Source organism: Pelmatolapia mariae, linkage group LG15, assembly GCF_036321145.2.
Source record: "Pelmatolapia mariae isolate MD_Pm_ZW linkage group LG15, Pm_UMD_F_2, whole genome shotgun sequence".
Lineage (NCBI taxonomy): Eukaryota > Metazoa > Chordata > Actinopteri > Cichliformes > Cichlidae > Pelmatolapia > Pelmatolapia mariae.
Window position 1 is genome coordinate 39,457,569 of NC_086240.1, and position 22,500 is coordinate 39,480,068.

At 41.0% G+C, this 22,500-nt stretch overlaps 1 protein-coding gene across 1 annotated transcript; it reads left to right on the forward strand.

Moving 5' to 3' along the window:
- Positions 1–13,543: 13,543 nt before the first annotated feature.
- Positions 13,544–22,500, forward strand: tomm70a (translocase of outer mitochondrial membrane 70 homolog A (S. cerevisiae)). Its single transcript, XM_063495604.1, has 12 exons — positions 13,544–13,910; positions 15,414–15,587; positions 16,060–16,186; positions 16,272–16,381; positions 16,476–16,624; positions 16,891–17,098; positions 17,361–17,495; positions 17,586–17,693; positions 18,809–18,925; positions 19,297–19,394; positions 19,486–19,608; positions 20,812–22,500. The coding sequence occupies exons 1-12, from the start codon at positions 13,677–13,679 to the stop codon at positions 20,963–20,965; spliced, it is 1,737 nt and encodes a 578-aa protein (XP_063351674.1). The 5' UTR covers positions 13,544–13,676; the 3' UTR covers positions 20,966–22,500.

Sequence of the window (22,500 nt, forward strand, 5' to 3'; positions counted from 1 at the left end):
ACTGTATTTGAAGCTATTTTTATTTTTGTATGATACCTGATTTATATGGAATAGGGCTGAAGTAAACTAAAGTCTAAAATACTTAGTCATTTGTTTATATAATTCATATAAAACTATGAATTGTAATTTTAAATGGTTTAAAAGCATGTAGAATAGGATATGTAGGGTAGTATATTTCCCCTTTTTTTTTTTTATCAAGAAGCATAGACATAAAGGAAAAAAAAGAAACAGGGCAGGGTTCGGTGGTTGAATCAGCCGTCCCCACCAATGCCAAAACCAAATCTACGCCCTTGCTTGGCCTACCTGGGGTTGAAAGTCTCGACAGGGGCGGATCTAGAGAAATTTTCTTAGGGCAGCATGAGGGTGGCAAAGAAATCAAATGGGGTGGCAAAATCAAAGCCTTTTTTTTTCAAACACATACGCAGGTGGTTACATATGGTTAAAATGATTCAAATGCAGTAAGTATGCACGTTTTTCATATCAATATAGTCCATAACTTCATTATTGTCTGTAGCCCACTTGATTAAACACTTTAAACATGTGAGTTTAGATTTTATCTACTGTATAGCCTGTATAATAAATTAATATGTAGCCCAATAAGTATAAAAGCCAGAAAGCTACACAACATGGGGCGGTTCATTTACAAACACAGGTCTAACTTGAGTTTCACACAGTTTTTATTAGAAACAATCAAATTGTTAAATGCTTAAAGTACACAAAATGTCAGAAATCTGCACCGTCATGAACAGAAATTTAAACCTAATTTTTCGTGATTTGTTGATTAACCCTCCGAGGTCTGAATCCCACGTTGTGCACATCAACATCACAGATTTGTACAAATAAAGTTTATAACAAAGACATGTTAAATATTAAGCACTGGAAACAGCTTGGTTGTTGTTGTTGTTTGGAACATGTTGTTTTGTTGCCATAGCAATGCCTCCAGGGAAAAATTAGGGAGCAGAGCAAGAATGAGACCATATTAGTGGATATATGCTTTGATAACTTTGCCTAACAATCATAAAGAAATGTTTTATATTTTGTGTGTGTCCTCATTATTGAGCTTTAATCCTGCATGAAGGCCACGATGAATCTCTTAGAGGAGAACTTTACAGGAACTATTAGAATAAATAAAAATAATAACACATTGACTGCTTTAGTCTTTCAGATTCACTTCTGTCTGTTTTTTTGTCTCCATTTAAAAGACATCAAACTCTGAGCAAACAACTTGATGTAAAAAGAATCTCTGCACATTCTGCAGTCTATGATGCTAAAATGACATCACAGCATTTAAGCATGTTTTGAATGAAAACATCAGCATATGAACACAAAACTGAAGAGACACTGCAACCGTATGAAAGCAGACCACTATTTAGTGACATTTCGACGTTTCCCTGAGGATTAACTGCTCTGTAATTTACCAAGAACTAAAGTAAGCTTAAATTTCAGTTTATAAACTTAAGATCATTTACTTAAATATATAAAGCCTGATTTTCCTGCCTGCCAGGACAGTATTTATGTACTTTACATTGTGCAAGACTAGACTATATTTTCCATCATAGAGAGGATGATGTGGATCTATTATTCAGGAAAACAAATGAAGACTTAACTATTTGTCAGCTGATGTAATATTTGACAAATTATACATAAATTAGAAAATGTTCTTAATCATATCTTAGAGTGACAGAAGCTCTTTTTAACACGATTATTTCTGAGATGATTTTGTTCATTTAGGAAAATAGAGACAAACTATTAGAATTTGTGAGAAACTGAGGCTGCATCCACATGTACACGGCTGTTTTTGAAAGCGCAGCTTTGTCTCTGCATTCGGGCCTTTCGTCCACACCTAAGCAGCAGATTGAGTCACTGAAAGGTGAGATTTTTAAAAACTCCTGCCAGGGTGGAGATTTTTGAAAACGACGTTTTTGTGTTTAGGTGTGGACGAGGAAAACGGACATTTACTCAGGCAATGTCAAAAGTGTGCGCCACTGTTGACGTCACGCTGTGGCCACGTTAGTGTTTACGTGAGATCAATTTCTACAATGGCGGATGTAGACAACATACTGTGTCTGTTAATCTTAGTATCTGCAGTTTTTACACGCTTACATATACACACACAGTTACTGTGCCTCCATTTAGAAACACAGAGGCATCAGAGTGAGCATCAGACGTGGCTTCTGCATTCAACACAGACGCTCTCACAACCCAAATCCTGACGTCGGTTTGGAATAAATGTAGTTAAAAAAGTTACATTTATGTATGCTGTATGCATTTTGTCCATTCCAAAGTTGTGAGTCTGTTCCAGCCAAAATGCTGTCTTTAGTTATTAACATTTGAAACGATGAAGGCACGTGAAAGTAACACAAATGAGCTGCTTTTCCAGAAAAAGACAAAAACTTTTCAGAAGTACGTAAGGTTTTGTAGACTTCAGAAGGCTTCTAGACTTCTGATTGGCCAACATTTCTACACGGTTAAGATTTGGCGTGTTCTTGACAGCGTTTCACTTTGTTTTTAGCGTTTACATGTGAAAGGAGATATTTTTTCATAACTGCACATGTGGACTGGATTTTTTTTTTAAACGAAAAAGGAAAACGTCCGTTTTCAAACATAGCTGTGTACGTTCGGACGCAGCCTAAAGTCATCACCAAAAAAGCAAATTCTCTGAACACTCTGAGTTGAGGTTTAGTGATCATTGTTGTTTTGTGTTCCTTGTAGTCAAAATGAGTGGAAGTGGAGATGGATTTCAAAATAATCGTGACGGTAAGCACATGTGCTCAGTCTTGAAATTGATGAAAAACAGATTTTCAGCAGATAGTTATGGATGCTAATTAAAAGATTAAATGATCTTACAGGCCAACAGGTTAACCCACGATCAATTGCAAGTGGAGATCAGGAACCTGCTAATGAACCGGTTAATGAACCAGCTGATGAACCAGTTAATGGACCAGCTTTCGAACCTATTGGTGGACTCCGGGGCTTCCTGATCGATCTTTATTTTCTTCTCAATGATATTTGTTGTATGCTGGATGAGCTAATAGCTTCAGTACTGGAACAATATGACGATTACCTTTACAATGACAATGACAATGACACTGACGATGACGATGACATTGATGATGACAATGACAACAATGTCATCGTTCAAAATATTAATGTGAGGGACAATAATGCCAATGCTGACAACAATGAACAGCATGAGGATCATAATGCTGTGGTTGTTATTGGCATTGAAAATGAGGATTCGGATGAGGCATTTGAAGACTGTGTGGATGTTGACCAGCACATCCCAGAAGAGGACCCTCAGCCAGGTGTATCCAGGAGGAGGTCTAGAGAGATGGATGAAGAAGAAGATGTGGAACCAAACAAAAGAATCAGATGGAGCGAGGAGTTTTCTGATGATGACTCTGACTTCTTCTCTGCTTGTGACACTGATAGCGAGGGCTGTCCTCATGTTGGTAATATTGCCAATGAGGACATCAATCAGCAGGTAACAGAAGAAGAACCGCAGCCTGGTGGATCCACGAAAAGGTCCCGAGAGGAAGATGTTGACCAACAAGAGCGTAATAGCAAAAAATCCAGGCTTGCACACTCTGATTCGGGGACCAGCTCAGCTGTGTACGACCACTCTGAGAGCAGCAGTGATGAACTTTTTGAAGATGCACACGAAGAGCTTGACAACCGTGGAAGTGGAGGCTCGAGGAAGTGTTCCCGAGAGGATTCTGAGGAAGAAGAGGAATACTTGCCTGTGTGCAAATTTCGGAGGTGTTCAATTGAGTCCAACAGCAGCAGTGATGAAGACTAAGACTATTTCGATGGGTTTTTTCAGTATCCTTTTAGTAGGCTGATGGCCTACTCAGGTGACCCTGAATCCTCCATGCTGCAATAAGCTGGGCATACACTGTGCTGCGATTTGTTCAGTCACGTTATTCAGCTCCTGCTCAAACTGATTGACTCGCAGGGGTGAGAAGTTTGTGCCTCCATTGCTTGTGTCCAGATCACACGCCGCACTGCCGTTCTACTCCGTCTTTTCACTCTCATTTCTGCGTTTGCGCGTGCGCAGTGTGAGACGCTGCGGTGACGCCCTCAGGATGACCAACGGGATTTCAAACAGGTTTGATTTTCTTACGAGCAAACGATTGATGATCGGGAGCTGGTCGTGAGGTGTTAATCGCTCCTCGTTACCCCGTGTAGACGATGCACGACACACGATCAAGGCCAAACTCGGGACGATCCCCAAAACGGTCGCACGACTGAAAAATCGGCTCAAAATGGGCCAAAAATCGCACAGTGTATGCCCAGCATTAGGCTGCCGGGGGATTCCCATGATGCACTGGGTGTTTCTTCTTCACCCACTATGTTTAATAGACCTCTCTGCACTGTCTCTCTTCCACAGCATGTCTTTATCCTGTTTTCCTTGCCCCTCCCCAACCGGTCGCAGCAGATGGCCGCCCCTGCCTGAGCCTGGTTCTGCTGGAGGTTTCTTCCTGTTAAAAGGGAGTTTTTCCTTCCCACTGTCGCCAAAGTGCTTGCTCATAGGGGGTCATATGATTGTTGGGTTTTCTCTGCCCTGTCTCTTTCCTTCTTTCTGTCTATCCCTCCTTTTCCCCTCCCCCCCTCCCCCCTCTACCTGTCCTTTAATCTCTTCTTTTTCATTTCCTCCATCATCTCTCTACCCTGTGTTCACTTTTGAGAACACAGGGTAGAGAGATGATAATAAAATGATAACAATAAACACAATTGGCTACATTTTACATGTGTCAGATCAGTGTCTTCATTTAAGTCTGTTTTTGTGTATAATATGTATACTTTACTTGTTGTTTCCAAATCCCTGAAGGAAGAAGAAGACAAATAAAAATGAAACAAAATTAAAACAAACATATATTTCTCTTTCTTTAGTGGATAGCTTTAGCACCATTTAATACATGTGCAAGTTACATCGGGTGCAGACATTCATGTTCCCTCCATGATCTTTGTCACTAGTTTGCTTGCAGTGATTTTCATTCATTCAAGCAACAAATTGTGTTTTAACCTTTTTGTTACACCCTTTAGATGAATAGAGATTTCAGCCAGCCTAGGCAATGACACTGATAATGAAGTCTGACTTATCAGCTGGTACAACTGCTTCACACCTCTGGCAGGATTGAAATGCAGGGATCGCAAAATCGCTAGCCCGACGTCCCGGGGCTAGCGATTTTTCCAGTCGGGCTACCAGAATCTATCCCTGCCCTGCCCGTCGGGCTATCATAGGAAGGAAAAATATATGTCAATGGTTTTGCATTCCTTCGGAAATGTAGCTGGGTAAATATGTCATTGGCATCGGTGAACCACTGTCAATATGTGACTAGGGCTGCTCAATTAATCGAATTTTAATCTAAATTACGATCTGGGCTTTCAAAGATCATTAAAAATGACTGAGCCGATTATTAGCACCTCCCTCGTGCTTTACTCTCGCGCTGCTCCGTGTGGCAAATCGAGCGCACCTCTCTGGGTTTCGAACACGCGGCACAACAATTAAGAGGAGCTAACAGAGAGAAGCTCGGAAAGCTAAGCAGAAGTTATTTGGAGAGGAGAGTGACTGCCGTTGGCTGAAAAGAGAGGTAAAAAAACCCTTCAGTGGTGTGGAAACATTATGGGTTCGCGGAGTCAGACGTGGATCAAGTAGACATAGCGTGTAAACTTTGGTGTCGTAGCTGCACCACAGAGCGACATGGCAAAGTTCACTAAACATAGATGTTTACATTTTATTTTTTATATTGCAAACATTTGCACTGTTATCAGTATTTGCACACTATTTTATACTATTTTTGACAATCTTTAAAGCCATTATTCAATACATTGTTATTGTTAAATAAATATCATCAAATAATCGAGATCTCAATTTCAGTGAAAATAATCGTGATTATCATTTCTGCCATAATCGAGCAGCCCTATATGTGACATATTGAAATCGCATTTGAATTTGCGCTTGTTTTTTGCTTTCACTTTGCAATCGCGCGAACTGTGTATAGAGAGCGACAGTACTGATTGGTGAGTGACGATAATTTGCGCACCAATTCCTCTGACATCGTCTTATCAATCGTTAGTTTACTATGCAAACATGACAAGTGAAATCTCTCGCAGGAAGCTTAAACATGTGAGAGGTTGATCGCGCAGAGAATCGCTGAGCGTTATGTGAGTGCGTGTATAAAGGCAGCAGGATATATATTTTAGTTCTGCTGAGCCAAATAAGACCGGTCAGGGTGAAGAAGTGACAGCCAAAGAAAAGCTTACCACAAAACGGAAAAGTTATGACAAATCAGACTATAAGGCAAAAAGAAAGTGCAGCTTTCTGGTTTCATGGACAAAAGAATTTCTGTGGCTGGAATATGACAAGCTAAATAACCAGGGGTGCACATAAGTGGTCCGCAGGTGCGCATTCGCTGTCAAAATAAAATACGCGCACAAGATAAGAAGTCGCAACGCGTGTTTGCGTCCATAAGATTTTCTGGAGGAGGACAGACATTTGTTTAGAACTCTTAAAGATGTCGAAGAAGCTCCTTTGAGCAATTACTTTGGTGTTCCTCCACCTCCAAAGAAATGTCAGATGGAGTCCGAACCACAAAAGAAGCGCGTATTCTAGGAAAAGTGGTTGCAGGAGGTGAGCTGGCTTTAAACAAATGATGAACGCACAGAGATTTGGTGCAGAATGTGCCATGAAAATCCCACTCTAGCGGACAAAAACAGTGCCTTTTATATGGACGCAAACGCGTTGCAACTTCTTATCTGGTGCGCGTCTTTTATTTTTACAGCGAATGCGCACATGCGGACCACTTATGTGCACCCGTGTAAATAACATAATGTTCTGCCGGGTGTGCTGTTGGTTTCCCTCGATTTCTGAGTCCACAAGTGCCTTTGTTACTGGGACCAGTAGTTTTAAGAAAGGTCCCCATTAGAACCCATGAGAAATGCAAGAAAGGGATTATTGCTCAGTCTGCAAATAACATACTAAAAATCAACCTGAAAAATCTGTTTAGAACAGCGTACTATGTTGCAAAGAGTGAACTACCACTGGCAAAATTTAGCAGTCTTTGCAAACTTCAAAAAGCAAATGTCCTAGATCTTGGTTCCACTTGCCTCTTACCTGTGATTTCAGTGGAAATTTCAAATTCAGGATCTGACAGACTGATTCCTGTTGTACAGTTCTTACAAGTTCATAGAAATTTCTGTTCAATTACAACCAAGTATTTGAGTTGATGATTGTAATTTTTATACAATATTGTAATTTGTGTTTCAACAATTTTTTGATTAATGTTTTGTTTCCGTTACAATATTATACTTTAATGTATAATATTGTAACGGAAACAAAACATAAAAAAAATTGCTCCCTTTTTTTATTCGGGCTACTTAAATTTATTTTGGGATACCAAAAACTGAAGAGTCCCTGCCCGAAGGGCTACCAGGGATTTTGAAATTTTGTGAGCCCTGAAATGAGTCATGTGGCACATGGGAAATTCACCTGTCAATAATTTAGATGCAATGTTCATGCTTTACAAATTTGATCCCATAATTAAAAGCGAGACACTTCAGTGAATGTTTTGTGATCATTTCAGGAGCCTTGGTGCATCTGGATATCATTTCCAGACAATAAATACTTAATGTGGTGAATGTGAGCTTGATTCTTTCCCTTTTTTTTTTTGCAAATGAGGCATCTCTGCTCTTTTGAGAGTGTAATGAGAAGATACAGAGTCATGGTGTGAAACATCAAATTGAAGCAAAGCAGTCAGCTTCCTTTGCTTATCCCAGCTTAAGAGATTTTAGTCTGCTTTGCTTGATGAAGCATCCCTTACCTAAACTTTAGCAGTGCAGCTGGTATTTAATTTAGTCTTCCTTTAAGTAGATGCACAGGCCTCAGCAGCCCAAAGCAACACCTTGTATTTCTTGTCTGATCAAATTGCACCATGTGGGACCTCTGTGACAGGGGACTTTTATCTAAAAGTTACATGTAAGAATCCTAAATTCCAATTTACCTTATGAACAGTACAAAAGGATTAGCATTGAATTAAAAGTAAGTCAGTCAATGTTAGAATTGGCTGGTTGGTGTGTGCTGAACAAAGCTGATTAAGTACAATACCTACTTTATACATGCATGCCTTCATAAAACTGGTTGAAACAGGCAAAGTAACTGACATGTATGTTTACATTTACTGCATGTTTGGGCAGGGTTTAAACTGAGAGTGACTTCTCAGAGTGAAAATGAAACGATCACTTTTAGTAACTGCATTTTCCGCATGCTTTCAAAATTACTTAGATTTTTGTTTTGTAATGAAAGTATGAAAACCAACTGTACACTGAATACAAGGTTGTACGCAAAAGAACTGCATTCCATTACGCGTGTAATTATTTTTAGTGAGTCCTGGGGAAGTATCAAAGGCTTGATTATCAGACTAATAATTCATTTTTGTTCACTTAAAGTAAAACATCAAAGTGATTAAATTGATTAAAACAGCCTATATAAGTGAAAAGATGTGTCACAAGTTTAAAATTGATCACGTTTAAAAGTTGTACCAATGCACCACTGCAATGACCATATTTTGTCTGCCAAACCCCGACGACCGCCACCTCCTTATTGTGATATTTTACCTCAGGCTTTCTGCAGGTCTTTTGAAATACGTTTTTAACTCATTGATTCTCATTGATGAAAATTACCGACATGAAGGCAGATATGAAGGAACTATTATCTTAAAAAGAAGTGGCAGTATATAAAAATGTATTTATAGCAGATGAACAGTATCTGAAAGTCATGTCTTTAAGCAATAGAAAACAAGCCAGATCTGAGGTCCAGATTCAGACAGGACCTGAGAGATGCATCTGGCCTTTCAGTTGAGCCATTTTCACTGTTTACTGTAGTCTCATCAGAAATGATCTGAGTGGAAGGGAAACGGAGAAAAGGCCAAGGTATGTCAAACTGCACATAAACTTGACTAAAAATCAACAAAAGATGTTAACTGCTTGGTTTGAATGATCGTTAATATGTAAGGAAGAGATTAGGAGAGCGGTACAACAGTAACAGTAAAACATAGTGGAGTCTTCTTTTTTAAGCATGACAATTATTTCAAACACACTTCTAATGCAGAAAAACACACAAAGCAAAACTATCAGTCATGGATTCATCTCTACAGAGTCTGGACCTCAACATTACTGAAGCAGTGTGGGATCTTGGCAGAGAGCAGAATAAAAGGCAGCAAAATCCAAAGAAGAGCTTTGAATTTCCTTCAAGAAGCCCCAAGAACTATTCCTGAAGACTACTTAGAGATATAACACAGCTATAGTTTAACAGCTGATTATCTTCCATCTGCCATTATCAAGCCCAAGCACCGGCTCTACAGTGGTGCCCTCTAGAGCTCAAACGCTCTGCTTACAAAGAGCGTTTCTTTCTGAGGAGGTCAGATTTGTTAGTTTGTACATAAACAAGATTGTTTTAGACACAATTAGCTTTGCCTGCAGCTCAGAAACGATAAAAACAAGGACTGAGGGCTTGATTTTAAAAACAAAATGAGACATTAAAACATTGATTACAAAAAATGCATCACGGCATTATATCACACTAGCCATTGAAGTGTACATGTAAACACACACACTCACACCACAGATGGCTGAGCAGTTACTTTCTGGCAGATTTACTTAAACAATGGAAGGGTGGCCATGCTCATCCACACTGTACAACCTTATTTAAGCTTCCAAAAATATATTTTGGAAACTTACAGCAATATTATACCGGATTAGTCTCTGCCATTCATGGTAAAAGTTGTCTGATCCACTCGTCATGATGAGCTCCTTAATTCTGATCTCTGTGACCTGTGAGCGGGATTACAGAGACTGTTGACAAATACACGGTAAAGCTTAAAAGAGCTCAGCCATTTACACTGACGTGGCAAAGAACAGAGTCTCAAGTATCATAAAAGGGGTTAAAGAAGGCTTCTCTACAAAACTCAAGAAACTCTTGATAATAGAGGGCCAAAAAGTTTTAAATGATACTCTCACATGGATAGTGACTGATAGCAAAGTCTTTGTTTGAATAGTCAATGTTCTTTACAACTAAATGCACAGAAACAAATGCTAATTCTAATTTTAAATAATAAAGTTTTTCTCTCAAAATGAGTCTTTGATGATGCTAAAAGGTAATAAATGCAGGTTTTTTGCTCCACTACAGTGGTGCTGATGTCATGCTACAAAGGCAATTGAAGCCCCAGTGGGGCAGCGCATTATAATGCACCTCCAAATTTAAATCTTAAAAAAAAAAGTTTCAGATTTAAACAATTACAGAATGACTTCCTTAAATAAGCTTTGAATCTGTAATAACAATCCCTATCAGTACAAATGCGTGTACTGATGTGCTTATTTAAAAAAGAAATCAAACTAGACTGGTGTAGGGGAAACATGTTCCAAAAACACCAGTCTGGATTTCAGGAATTGTATACCGGGAACAAATTTAAAGGGATTGAAGGAACTTCAGAGAAGCAAAGTACTCTGACACACATGTCATACTGTCTGTGGGTGTGTGTGTGTTACTTGTAGCGTAAGTCCATACACAGAACAATAAAGTTATTTGGGTCGCTCCTACTGCTGGGGTCTGTTTCAGAAAGCGGGTTTAGAAAACTCAGAGTTAAAAATGATACTCAGGGTTGAGTAACCCCGAACTGTCCAACTCGGAATATTCGGTTTCAGAAAGGCTGATAACAATTAGTTCAATCAACCCGGAGTTGCTTTAACCCCAAGTTAAGCGTGCGCACGAGGATACATAAAGCCCTGATTAGTGGAGCACAGGTTAAGCGAGTCACCATGGAGACGGAGGGAAAGAAGGCGCGGTCACTGCTAACCTGCTAGGGGGCAGGTTAGCTTCACGGAGTGTGTCGTCATAGTAACTCACTCAGAATTAATCTAAACTCGCTTTGTGAAACCGAAAACCCAGAGTTTTCGTTAACTCAGGGTATACTTACTCAGAGTTTGCACTAAACCGGCTTTCTGAAACAGGGCCCTGCTGTTGAACTGCTGAACTGCTGTGCACACTTCACCACAGTACACAACAGAAGGGCACAAAACCCCTATTAAATATCAATCAGATTTCAAAACATTTAAAACAGTCAGCAGGGTACTGCTGCCTGCTGTGATACATCCTCTAACACTGGCTTCCTCTCACAAAACATCCAAGCTGACTGCTTCTGGACATCTCAGCAATGAGATAATAACACCGGGAGACCGGATCTCTAGACTACACATTGATCCACAGCCCACAACTCTACATGTCTTCTCAATGAGGAAAAATACCTCATCAGTGAGGGTCCAAAAGGCCCAGACAGGGTATCAGACGGGCACCGGAACTGAGAGACGTGCGTGTTTTCTCTTCCAGACGACACACTTTTAAAAAAAAAAAAAAATGCTCCCAGACTGTAATCACTGACAAGTAACACTGCTGCTATTTACATTAGCTCCCTCGCTGATAGCTAAAGTGTAGCGTAGCCATCACTGTTGATAATAATGTTTATGAAGTCTTAATAATATAGCAGGCGTCGCTGTAATATCAGTCAACAAAGTGCTTGGTCCATGTGGTCAGTGGTTCACAACAAACCTCTCTGTTCTGGGCCCTGTTTCAGAAAGCCGGTTTAGTGCAAACTCTGAGTAAGTACACCCTGAGTTAACGAAAACTCTGGGTTTTCGGTTTCACAAAGCGAGTTTAGATTAATTCTGAGTGAGTTACTATGACGACACACTCCGTGAAGCTAACCTGCCCCCTAGCAGGTTTACTTCAACTAACCCTGACTTTCTCCGCCTCTTTGTCGGAAACCTGACTGTAGGAAGTGTCAGACATGGCGTGCCCCTTCCTTGAAGAGCCAGTAGATGTTGAAGCCCAAATTCTCCGCAGAGCTCTCCGCCGGGAGAGAGTGATTAGAGCGCGTTTGGACATTTTATCATTCCCTGATGATTTTCTGTGTGAACGTTACCGTTTGTCAGCACAATCTATAATTTATTTGAATAACATCCTCAGGCCTTATATTGCTCATGTGACACATCGCGGACATTCTCTCAGTTCTGTACATATTATTTGTATTGCACTTCGTTTTTTTGCAAACGGGAGCTTTCTGTATAATACTGGTGACGCTGAGCACGTTTCCAAGGCTACCGTCTGTCGGGCAGTCAGGAATGTGACAGTTGCACTGAAACGTCTCCTGTACTCGTTTGCGGTGTTCCCCGGTCATAGACCCACACGATTTATCAAAGAGGGATTCCACAAAATTGCAGGTATCAGGATGAACAAAACCTAATTCATGATGTGGTGATACTTGAACTACTACTTAAATTTTACATTTATTTTCAGGGTTCCCAGGCGTGATTGGCTGTATAGATGGCACTCACATTCCAATCATTGCTCCTTCAGTAAATGAAGGAGACTATGTGAACAGGAAGTCTTTCCACAGCATTAATGTACAGGTACATAGTTCCCTGTAGCATTTCAAACTAACAAATTATTTCATTAAAGTAATGGAGTATAGTAATTAACCTCTTATGTAGGCACTTGTGTCTTGCGGGGTTATTGACTCAGAGGATGTCCCCGCAGAGATGCCTTCAGCCACAGGGCGCCCACTGTTTTGGCTGGGGCCAACTGCTCAGCCTCTGTGAGTGGTGGTGGTGGAGGACCCCCACCTGTTTTTCGGGCCTCCGCTTTTTTTCTGTTGGCTATAACGGGTCACATTTGAGCATACTGAGTAAGCAAATATGTACTTGTAATGTGCTCAGATAATTTCAATAAGTGCTTACAGAAAGAAAAATAATGTAGCCTCTAACTGCAATTGATTTACATAGGACAAACAGACCAAGCACTATGGCTCATAATACAATTACACCTGTTTGGACTATATTTTTATATTTCATTTTTACTTGCTGCCAGGAACGTTTGGGGCCTGTTGGGTTGCACCTGCGCTCACATCACATCACAAAATAAAATGTATAAAATAAAAAATAAAATGAAATATAATAAAATAACGTGTTAAATGGGTGGAAATCCCTAGATCAATGTTTAAATTAACACTCACGCATTGACTCTGTCGGCTATGTTTTGCCATGCATGCTCCCTTTCTTTTGCAGCTGAGGCTGTGTTACTTTTTTTCCGGAAAATTTGCATGTTATCGGCATATGCTGCCATCAGAATTTCGGCCTCAAGCGCTGTAAAATACATTGACCGCGCCTTCTTTCCCTCCGTCTCCATGGTGACTCGCTTAATCTGTGCTCCACTAATCAGGGCTTTATGCGCGCGCTTAACTTGGGGTTAAAGCAACTCCGGGTTGATTGAACTAATTGTTATCAGCCTTTCTGAAACCGAATATTCCGAGTTGGACAGTTCGGGGTTACTCAACCCTGAGTATCATTTTTAACTCTGAGTTTTCTAAACCGGCTTTCTGAAACAGGGCCCTAGTCTACAAACTGACTGGAAAGGCGGTAGCTGGTGGTCTGGAGACGTTTGGACTACAAATCGTCACTGTAAGACTGCAACTACACTCAGCCCCGTGGGTTCCCCTTCTCTTAGTATCCCATGATTCCTTGGTGTCCGTGACCTCGCGGAGCACGGGAAGAAGAAGCGGAGCTCGGTCACGCTGTATGCAGGAGGTGGTGCTGCTGGCTGGCTAACTATTGCTCACTTGTACATCATGGCTGCTTCAAAGCCAGTCGAGCCGCAGTCTGGGACTGGACTACCCCGGTGGCAGCTGGCCCTGTTAGTGGGGGCTCCCATAGTGCTCGGAGTCGGGGCGGTCTACCTATGGAACCGCAGCAGGACGAAGGAAAAGAAGGGGACCGGGGAGCGGAAAACACCTGAAGGCAGCGCCAGCCCCGTGCAGGGCCAGGACGGCGAATCTCGATCCGGCCGAGAGCAGGAGAACATGGTAACGCTTCTGCCGCCCTCATTTCACTCTTACCACATTAGCATGATGGGTGTCCGTGCAGTGGGTACACTCTTCTGACTAACCGTGTCATTGCCATAAAAATACAGTCAAGGACATCGGACGTTACCGCCTCTAAGCAGCTGCTCTACCTCCGCAGTGCAAGGCCGGCAGCAGCCGGTCCACTGGAGCCAGATTAGCTTATGCTAATCGTTAGCGAGCTAGCACTCAAGCTAACAGTAGCTAGGTCAACATGCCTGGCTGCAAATGTTTGCGTCAAAAGACTTGAAAAACGTCCATATCTGACGCCAAAATTCCCGATGCTGAGCGGTAAAATAGACATCAACCGCATGATAATAATATTTACCCGAAAGGAGGTTTGAGTTTTGTAACTGTAATGTTTAGCTGGCTAAGGCTGCTTTCCCAGAAAGTGACGTTGGGCGGGGATGGTTCGAGTCTGTTTTAGGTGGAGGCAGTGTAGCAGCCAAAGGTGACTGTCACCTCATTTACTCTCCACTGTCATGCATGTCCTCAGTGATGGGCTGTATTTGCTAAACAGTGTAATGAACTTTAATGTGATGCAGCAGGCAAAAAAGGTAAAGCCAGTGCGTTTTAAATAAATGTTAAACATTTCCGGTTTACTTTCTGTTACATGTACGTCTTACTAAAGTTTTTACATTATGTTAAAACGGTGTGATACACATGGGTAGGACAATTCTAACTGAAATGGATGAAAGACCAACGTTTTATTGGGTAGATACAGACGTTTCTGTTCTTAGTTCAGGAAAATCACCAGGATCTTAATAAAACATAAGTACTTTATGTAAACTAGGATTTATTTACTTGAGCGAGAAATTCATTTTTGATTATGAAATAGACGTAAATAACCAAAAAATGCACATATTTCTGTTAAGTATGCCTGTAAGCCATTCCTGGTTATGTGTATAATCAACCCTGATGTCCTTTTTGTGGTCATACTAAATATTAACTTTCGTACAAACTTTACAAACTCTGTTTTTGCCTTACATACTTTACTGCCACATATTTCCCAGTATAATATTAAGAAATTATGAGTGGCTCAAGACATGGCACAGGACCTACTGTGCCTTTCCAAAGGCCTCTAAAATGATCACACTAATTGCTCTCTACACAGTGTAAAAGTGTAGATAAGAGTTCTGTATTTATTCTAGCTAAAGGAAGCATCCAGAGTGAAATTACCAAGACTCTGCATGCTACTGAGGTTTTGGGTGAAATTAATTGCATGTACTTAAAGTTTTTGGTTGTATGCTGGTGTTATGTAGAGTGGGGGAAAAAGCATTTGTGCATTCAGTGTGCCCTTGGTGTCAATAATTACTGCAGCAGCTCACCAATTTGTTCGACAAACCTCAGACTGTCGGTCAGTTGTTGCGTAGTTGTCATAATTTTTTTTGTTTCCTTGGTCACATTTCCAGTTTATTGGACAAATCAATAATTATTCTCTTTCTCTCTCTTTGTTTTTTCATTTAGAGTCCTTTGGATCGAGCCCAAGCATCGAAGAACAAAGGCAACAAGTACTTCAAAGCTGGAAAGTATGAAAACGCCATACAGTGCTACACAGAGGCCATTGCTCTGTGCCCCACAGAGCAGAAGTCGGATTTGTCAACGTTTTACCAGAACAGAGCTGCAGCCTACGAACAGCAGGTTGGCACAACATCCTGTAAACTATGCAGAAGTTGTTGTAGAGTTTAAAAATAATTAAAGGCACATTTCCAGAAGCATAATGTGTACACTGAGCTCCAGCTACCTCAGTTTAAGTGTTATTACTGTTCTCAGTTAGATATTGTCCCCAGAGATGTTCACTAGGTTAAGCTGGTTGGGTAAGGCACTCTTTTGGACTTAAAATGGCTTTAGTGTATGTTAAAACATCCTGCTGTTCTCACACCCTGATGGCATGCTAAATGAAACAAACTGTGGTTTCTGTCGGCTCCTGCAGAAGCAAATGGTTCGTGTTCTTTGGACCAGATTGTGTTTGAATCTTAACTTTCCTCTTTTATGTTTGAGGATTTACCACACAAAGTATCTCATTTTGTCTCAGTGAGAGGTTAAAGTGACCTCTCATTGAGACACAGCAGGGATGTTTCAAATTAAAACTAAACTGAACCTTTGATTTCAGATGAAGTGGACAGAGGTGGTACAGGATTGCAGTAAGGCTGTCGAGCTGAATCCACGCTATGTGAAGGCTCTGTTCAGGAGGGCTAAAGCTCTGGAGAGACTAGAAAACAGGAAGGAGTGTCTAGAGGGTGAGATGTTTTTATAAAAATGTTTGTTCCAAGTTTAACTTTTGAGGTGCAACTCTCATTGACAGTTTTCTCCTGTGATCTCCAGATGTCACAGCGGTGTGTATTCTCGAGGCCTTCCAGAACCAACAGAGCATGCTGCTAGCAGACAAGGTGCTAAAGCAGCTTGGGAAAGAGAAGGCCAAAGAGAAGTACAAGGTGTTTGTTCACTTTCAGACACTTTCAGTTTTCTTTGCCTTTATCTTCACATTGAACTTTTTTTTTTCTTTTTCCAAAAAACATTTTAATGCAGAACCGTGAGCCAATGATGCCTTCGCCTCAGTTCATCAAGTCGTACTTTAGCTCCTTCACTGATGACATAATCTCCCAGCCTCTGCAGAAGGGGGAGAAGAAAGACGAAGACAAGGATAAGGAGGGCGAGGCAGCAGAGGTCTCAGAGAGGTTGGCATATCTTCTTAATCCAAACTTTTTTCATAACCTACGGTTTCTGTTGTTACAGAACAATGTAAAGAATCTGTAGCCCTGTGTTTATTTATGGCAAGAAGAATAATTAAAATCTAACCTGCATGTTGTCGCGCGTATTTAGACTAACGAAAGCAGGTGGGCTTAATTAGACTAAAGTTGTCATGGTATGCTAATGTAAAAACTGGTGGTGTGTGCTCATTAGGAGACACTTCTCTAGGTAATAGTTTTTCCTATATGCTTAGCTCTGGGTACCTGAAGGCAAAACAGTACATGGAGGAGGAAAATTATGACAAAATCATCAGCGAATGCACCAAGGAGATTGAGTCAGGAGGAAGATACACCGCTGAGGCGCTGCTGCTGCGCGCCACCTTCTACCTTCTGATTGGAAACTCTACTGCTGCTCAGCCTGACCTGGATCGGGTCATCAACATGCAGGACGCCAACGTGAAGGTACAGACGATTTATTATTTGGGGTATTTTGGTTGTTTATTTGATAGACTAAAAAGTCAAATAAAGGTCTCGGGTAATTTTCTTGTACTTCTTGCAGAATTTTGCCTGACAAACTAGGTTTTAGCCAGAAGATGAATAGGCTTACCAAGTTGTGACTTTGGGAGCATGCTCGTTTTTAGGATCACATAATTTGTAAGCTCCAAAAACCATTTCTTTACAGGAGTCTTAAAAAGCATTCTGTACTCTTATCTGAACTTTACAGCTGAGGGCCAATGCGTTGATCAAGCGTGGAAGCATGTACATGCAGCAGCAGCAGCCAATGCTCTCTACACAGGATTTCAACATGGCCGCAGAGATCGACACGCGGAACCCTGATGTGTATCATCACAGGGGCCAGGTACGAGTGAGGGTAAACTGGTAACCTGCTTTTTGATTTGGTGTATGATAACAACTGCTAACATCCAGTTATGCATGTATTCTCTCTCAGCTGAAGATCCTGCTGGACCAGGTGGATGAGGCAGTGGTAGACTTTGATCAGTGCATCCTGCTCAGGCCTGACTCTGCTCTGGCGCAGGCACAGAAGTGCTTTGCCCTTGTAAGTAACCAGCTAAAGGCAAATTTAAAAGCAGTGCGGCTCTTCATATGTAACAATGCACAGGTTCAACCACTATCTGAAAATATTCAAAAATCACAGAAGGTAAGATTGTTGGAAAGATCAGTCCACATCAGCACTGATTCAGAACCTGCACACACCAGCACGGTGTAGGCAGAACTCCACACATACAAACTTCACAGGTCACCTTACAGTCCCAAAGTGATGGTGACAAAATAAAAGGGAAAACAAGGCAGTGCAGGGTTCCTTAAGCCTTTAGATGGTGTGTCTGAGTAATCTACATATTTTATCTTTAACAGTAGTATGTATATAATATTATAAAGCAGCGGTCCCCAACCACCGGTCCGTGGCCTGGTCGCTTGGTACCGAACCGTGAGAGTTGAGGCTCGGGTGTGAAATTTATGGTTTTCAGGGGTTTTATCGTTAACCCGGTTTCCCTAGGTCTTTTCTCATGTTGTAGTTGTCTTATTTTGAAAGAAATATTTACATATTACCATAGCGACCAGAGTGCATTAAGGGGCAAAGAGGAGGATGTTACTCTCAATGTTGTTGGCGCGTTTTAGGAGGACGCTGCTAATAAAGTTACACTATTACACAGTGAAGTCGCGTTTATTATTATATTGTTATTGTAGTATTATTATCGTATCATCTTAATTTGTTGTATTTATCCGCGACCGCTTAAAGGCCGGTCTATGAAAATATTGTCTGGCATTAAACTGTCCGTGGGGCAAAAAAGGTTGGGGAGCACTGATATAAAGTCACAATAGAAGAGAGAATTTTAGGGTAACTTTTCCAAAATAGCAGGAATGGCTAACGGTATGAGGAGACCTGGAAGATATGCCAGAAGTCTTTGAAAGTTTGGATACAAGTCATGTTTGAGATAAAGCCTGAAAAACCTGCTCTCTGGTCCTCAAGCATATCCCACTTTTCACTGATCACTTTCAGTTTCCTCTTAATGGTCTGACCGTCCCAGTTCCTGCTGTCTGTAACTGCCTGATTTTGCCTTAAATGTTTAATTATTTCTATTCATTATATGATCATATGGTGATTATTATTTGTGCCTTTTATCATTTTCATTTGACTCTTCTGTCCTTCAGTACAGACAAGCATATACTGGAAGTAATATTTCACAAATACAGACAGCCATGGATGGCTTTGAAGATGTTATCCGGAGGTTTCCAAAATGTGCAGAGGGCTACGCTCTCTACGCTCAGGTATGCTCGGATGGAGATGGATATAAACAAAATGTGACTACAGGAGACTGCAGTGTTACATTAAAACATGAAATAGAAATACCATGTGTTTCTGTTCTGTTTTAATACTTATTTGCAGTCTTCTCTTTTTCTGTGATACCTTATTGTAACAAAACTGCTTATCTTGATTTGGCCAACTCCTCATGATATGTATTCAAAATACCCATAAATCCTTTCCATTTCCCAGATTTGCTTGGAAATGTGGTTAATATGTGCACTGATTTATTTTTAGTAATTTTTGTGAAAGCATTATAATCCTGTTGGGATGGGGAAAAGTGTCGCTTTCATGCCTGGCTGGCACGTTTTTACCAGTCCTCCTGTGTACTTCTCAGGCTTTGACTGATCAGCAGCAATTTGGAAAAGCCGATGAAATGTACGACAAGTGTATTGAACTGGAACCAGACAATGCTACAACATATGTCCACAAGGGGTAAGGGTTTCTCCCCTGTTACGTGGCTATATTGATCCATATAATATCTCTGATTTGTTTGTGTAAATGTGACATGTTGTTTGCTCTCCAGTTTGTTGCAGCTTCAGTGGAAACAGGATCTCGACTTGGGTCTCGACCTCATCAGTAAGGCAATTGAGATCGACAACAAATGTGACTTTGCCTATGAAACCATGGGAACCATTGAAGTTCAAAGGTGAGTCACACAGTGTCTGAGTGTTTTTTCCCAGGGAGGATTCCTCTGCTGCTTTGTAATGTTTTCACTTGTACAAAGATAAACATGGTAGCGTGCTGGTATTTCTGTCAAGATGTTTCAAGGAGTCACATAGTGTGCATTTTTCTTCTTTATAAAACACTAAGTGAGAGAAAGTCAGTCAGCTGCTGCGCTTTATGCTTTTGTGTTGCCCCTAAAGAAATATATTTGTACCATTTTGAACAGGCTGGTTGAAGTGTTACAAACATCATGTTTAAGGATCTGATTCTTACTTCAGGTGTGACAGGTTCCTGGGTCTGGATGAGCCCTTGTTAATGTTAGGAAAAGGAGGAATAGGAAATATTGTAATCTTGTAACCAGTCTCCTGGAGAGGGGCTTGACTCTGTCTCAATCTAGACTTGCCTGTGGTGAGAGGCTGTGGGCTGGGGTGGGTATCTTAGTATTCCCTCAACTTGCTGCCTGTAAATTGGGGCTTTTCCCGATTGACAAGAGTGTTTGTTTTTTTTTTTTTTTTTTTTTTTTTTCCCCCTGCACCTTTGGCTCAGGGAACGGGTGCTGACTGTCATCTGCACTCGCCTAAACAACAGTTCAGCGTATCGGGAGCGCCTCCAATGCTGAAGCTGCTGTACTGAGCTGTGGTCGCAAGGTGTTTGGTGCCTGTCGTGGGGCGTCTGGCCCGTTGCTAGGAGCCATTCGATCTTTATACAGTCGTTGCAAGAGCTCGGTATGCTTAGCCGACAATAAGTCGAACTCATTCTTGGTGGGTGTTACTCTACCACGACTGCCCTTTGTCACTGATTCTGTTCATGATCTTATGGACAGAATTTCTAGGTGTAGCCAAGTGAAGGAAGGCTTCCGCTTGGGCGGTCTCAGAATCTCATCTCTGCTTTTCTTAGATGATGTGGTTCTGTTGGCTTTAGCAGGTAGTGGCCTCCACCTCGCACTGCAGCAGTTCACAGCCGAGTGTGAAGCTGCAGCTCCACACTCGGCTTAGTTGTCTTACTCCCAAAAGAGTCCCATAATGGGACTCTTTTGGGAGTAAGATGATGCCTCCAAGAACTTAAAACTCTGATGACTGCTATGGAAACACATAGTCCCTGGGAAAAAATTCCTGTGGTGGTAAAAATGATCAAATCTACACATTTTTCAAGTGTTTGGTATAACTGGAGTGTTTTCTTTTCACAGGGGCAATCTTGACAAGGCGATCGAGATGTTCAACAAAGCAATTAACCTAGCGAAGTCAGAGATGGAGATGGCCCACTTATACTCGTTATGTGACGCCGCCTACGCGCAGACAGAAGTGGCGAGGAAGTACGGGCTGAAACCTCCGACGCTGTAACCGTTTTGCCAATGGATCGCCAATCTCAGTCTTCATTGCTGAATCTAACTGTGTTAAAAGTGCAACTGTCTGACTTCACTTTGATTTGTTAAAAAATAAATACTGGATGATATGGGGGGAATTTAAAAAAAGAGAAAAAAAGGAAGAACCCTGAATATATACTGTGTTTACGTCACATTAAAGGGGATTATTTTCATGGAAACCGGGTTTGTACTCAAAGTCAAACTGAGGCTATGATCCTGGTCTCTGGTAGACTCAGTGGTTTATCAGGATGTGGGGTGGGGGGGTGGATTTTAACCAACACCGCCCTTTATGCTGACACTCAATTCCACAATGGCATCATTGTCAAACCTTTGATTTTTATGGCTCAGAATAAAAATAAAGGTTGTCATTTATGGAGGGAAAGTGTACATGAGTGAGACGTATACGTGTCAGAAGATGTAGAGAGAATTGAAATGTTCAGTCTGTTGAACCCGCAAGGGTTTGGAGACGCTTTTAAATCTACAGACAATACTGTGAGAGCTTTATAGTTCCAATAGACTGTTCACTTGTTAATTTATGCTGATCTAAAGTGTTTTTGTCCACCTACTCCCATATTGTAACATACAGTATCAGTTCTGAATGCAAGATTAAAATTATAGTCAAATGTACAATGTCTGTATTGAAATGCTGGAGTTGATCCCAGGATACAAGCCTACAGAGTTTAGGCGGAGTTGATCTTTTTTTTTTCTTTCGTTTTAAATGGTGGGATTGCCTGTTTTCTTTTTATATACTTTGTGCAGCATGTTCACTTTATAAATTAATGTAAATGCAATGCTCGTGCTGTCTTGAACACTAGGAAAACCCTTTTTGAGGCTTTTGGTTTTTTTGCAAAACACTGATTAGACAAACTTAGCCAACTTTGTTTTTAGTTTTCTTCTTTTTTTAAATGTTATATTTGGAGTTGCCTCTTGTGTCAGAAGGGTATTTAGTGGTTTTTCCCCAGCTCATGTTAATTGGGAAACCTGATTCTTTTTCTAGTTTCTGTGAATTTTTTTTCTTCATGCTACATTTCCTTTTACTTTTGACAGAATACTTAACATAGTGGTTTAATTCTAATTTGCTTTTTTCATCTCTCCTTTTCAAACAACCCGAGCCTTATTGTCTCCAGCCTATGCAGCTCTGAGAATCTCCTGGTACGGTGTGTGGTTTGGTTCTCAAGTAGCATCTGTGCACCACTGATGATTGTACGTCTGGAGCATTTTTTTTTTTTTTAAATGCAACGAAAAGCTCCCGTTCTCTGTGAACTTCATTAGTCTCACCCCCAGTCAACTATCACTGCATGTGTGGTGATGCCAAGGAACCAAATCATGCATTTTGAGCTGCAGCTGGTGATACTGACTCCAACTAAAACCATATTTACTTATCCTTCAGAACATGGATGTTAACTAGATTTTGGCTGTTTGATATCAAATACACTGACATTCTGCATCTACCATACGTGTGGTGACCAAAGTGAAAGAGAACGAGTCCTAATAAAGTTATAATTCTTGGAA

What these genes read in the sequence shown, in the direction of transcription:
- tomm70a (XM_063495604.1), top strand. Translation starts at nt 13,677, where the DNA reads ATGGCTGCTTCAAAGCCAGTCGAGCCGCAGTCTGGGACTGGACTACCC. An exon ending in GCAGCAGAGGTCTCAGAGAG is followed by an intron (nt 16,625 to 16,890) that starts GTTGGCATATCT and finishes CTATATGCTTAG; the next exon opens with CTCTGGGTACCTGAAGGCAA. An exon ending in TGCAGGACGCCAACGTGAAG is followed by an intron (nt 17,099 to 17,360) that starts GTACAGACGATT and finishes TGAACTTTACAG; the next exon opens with CTGAGGGCCAATGCGTTGAT.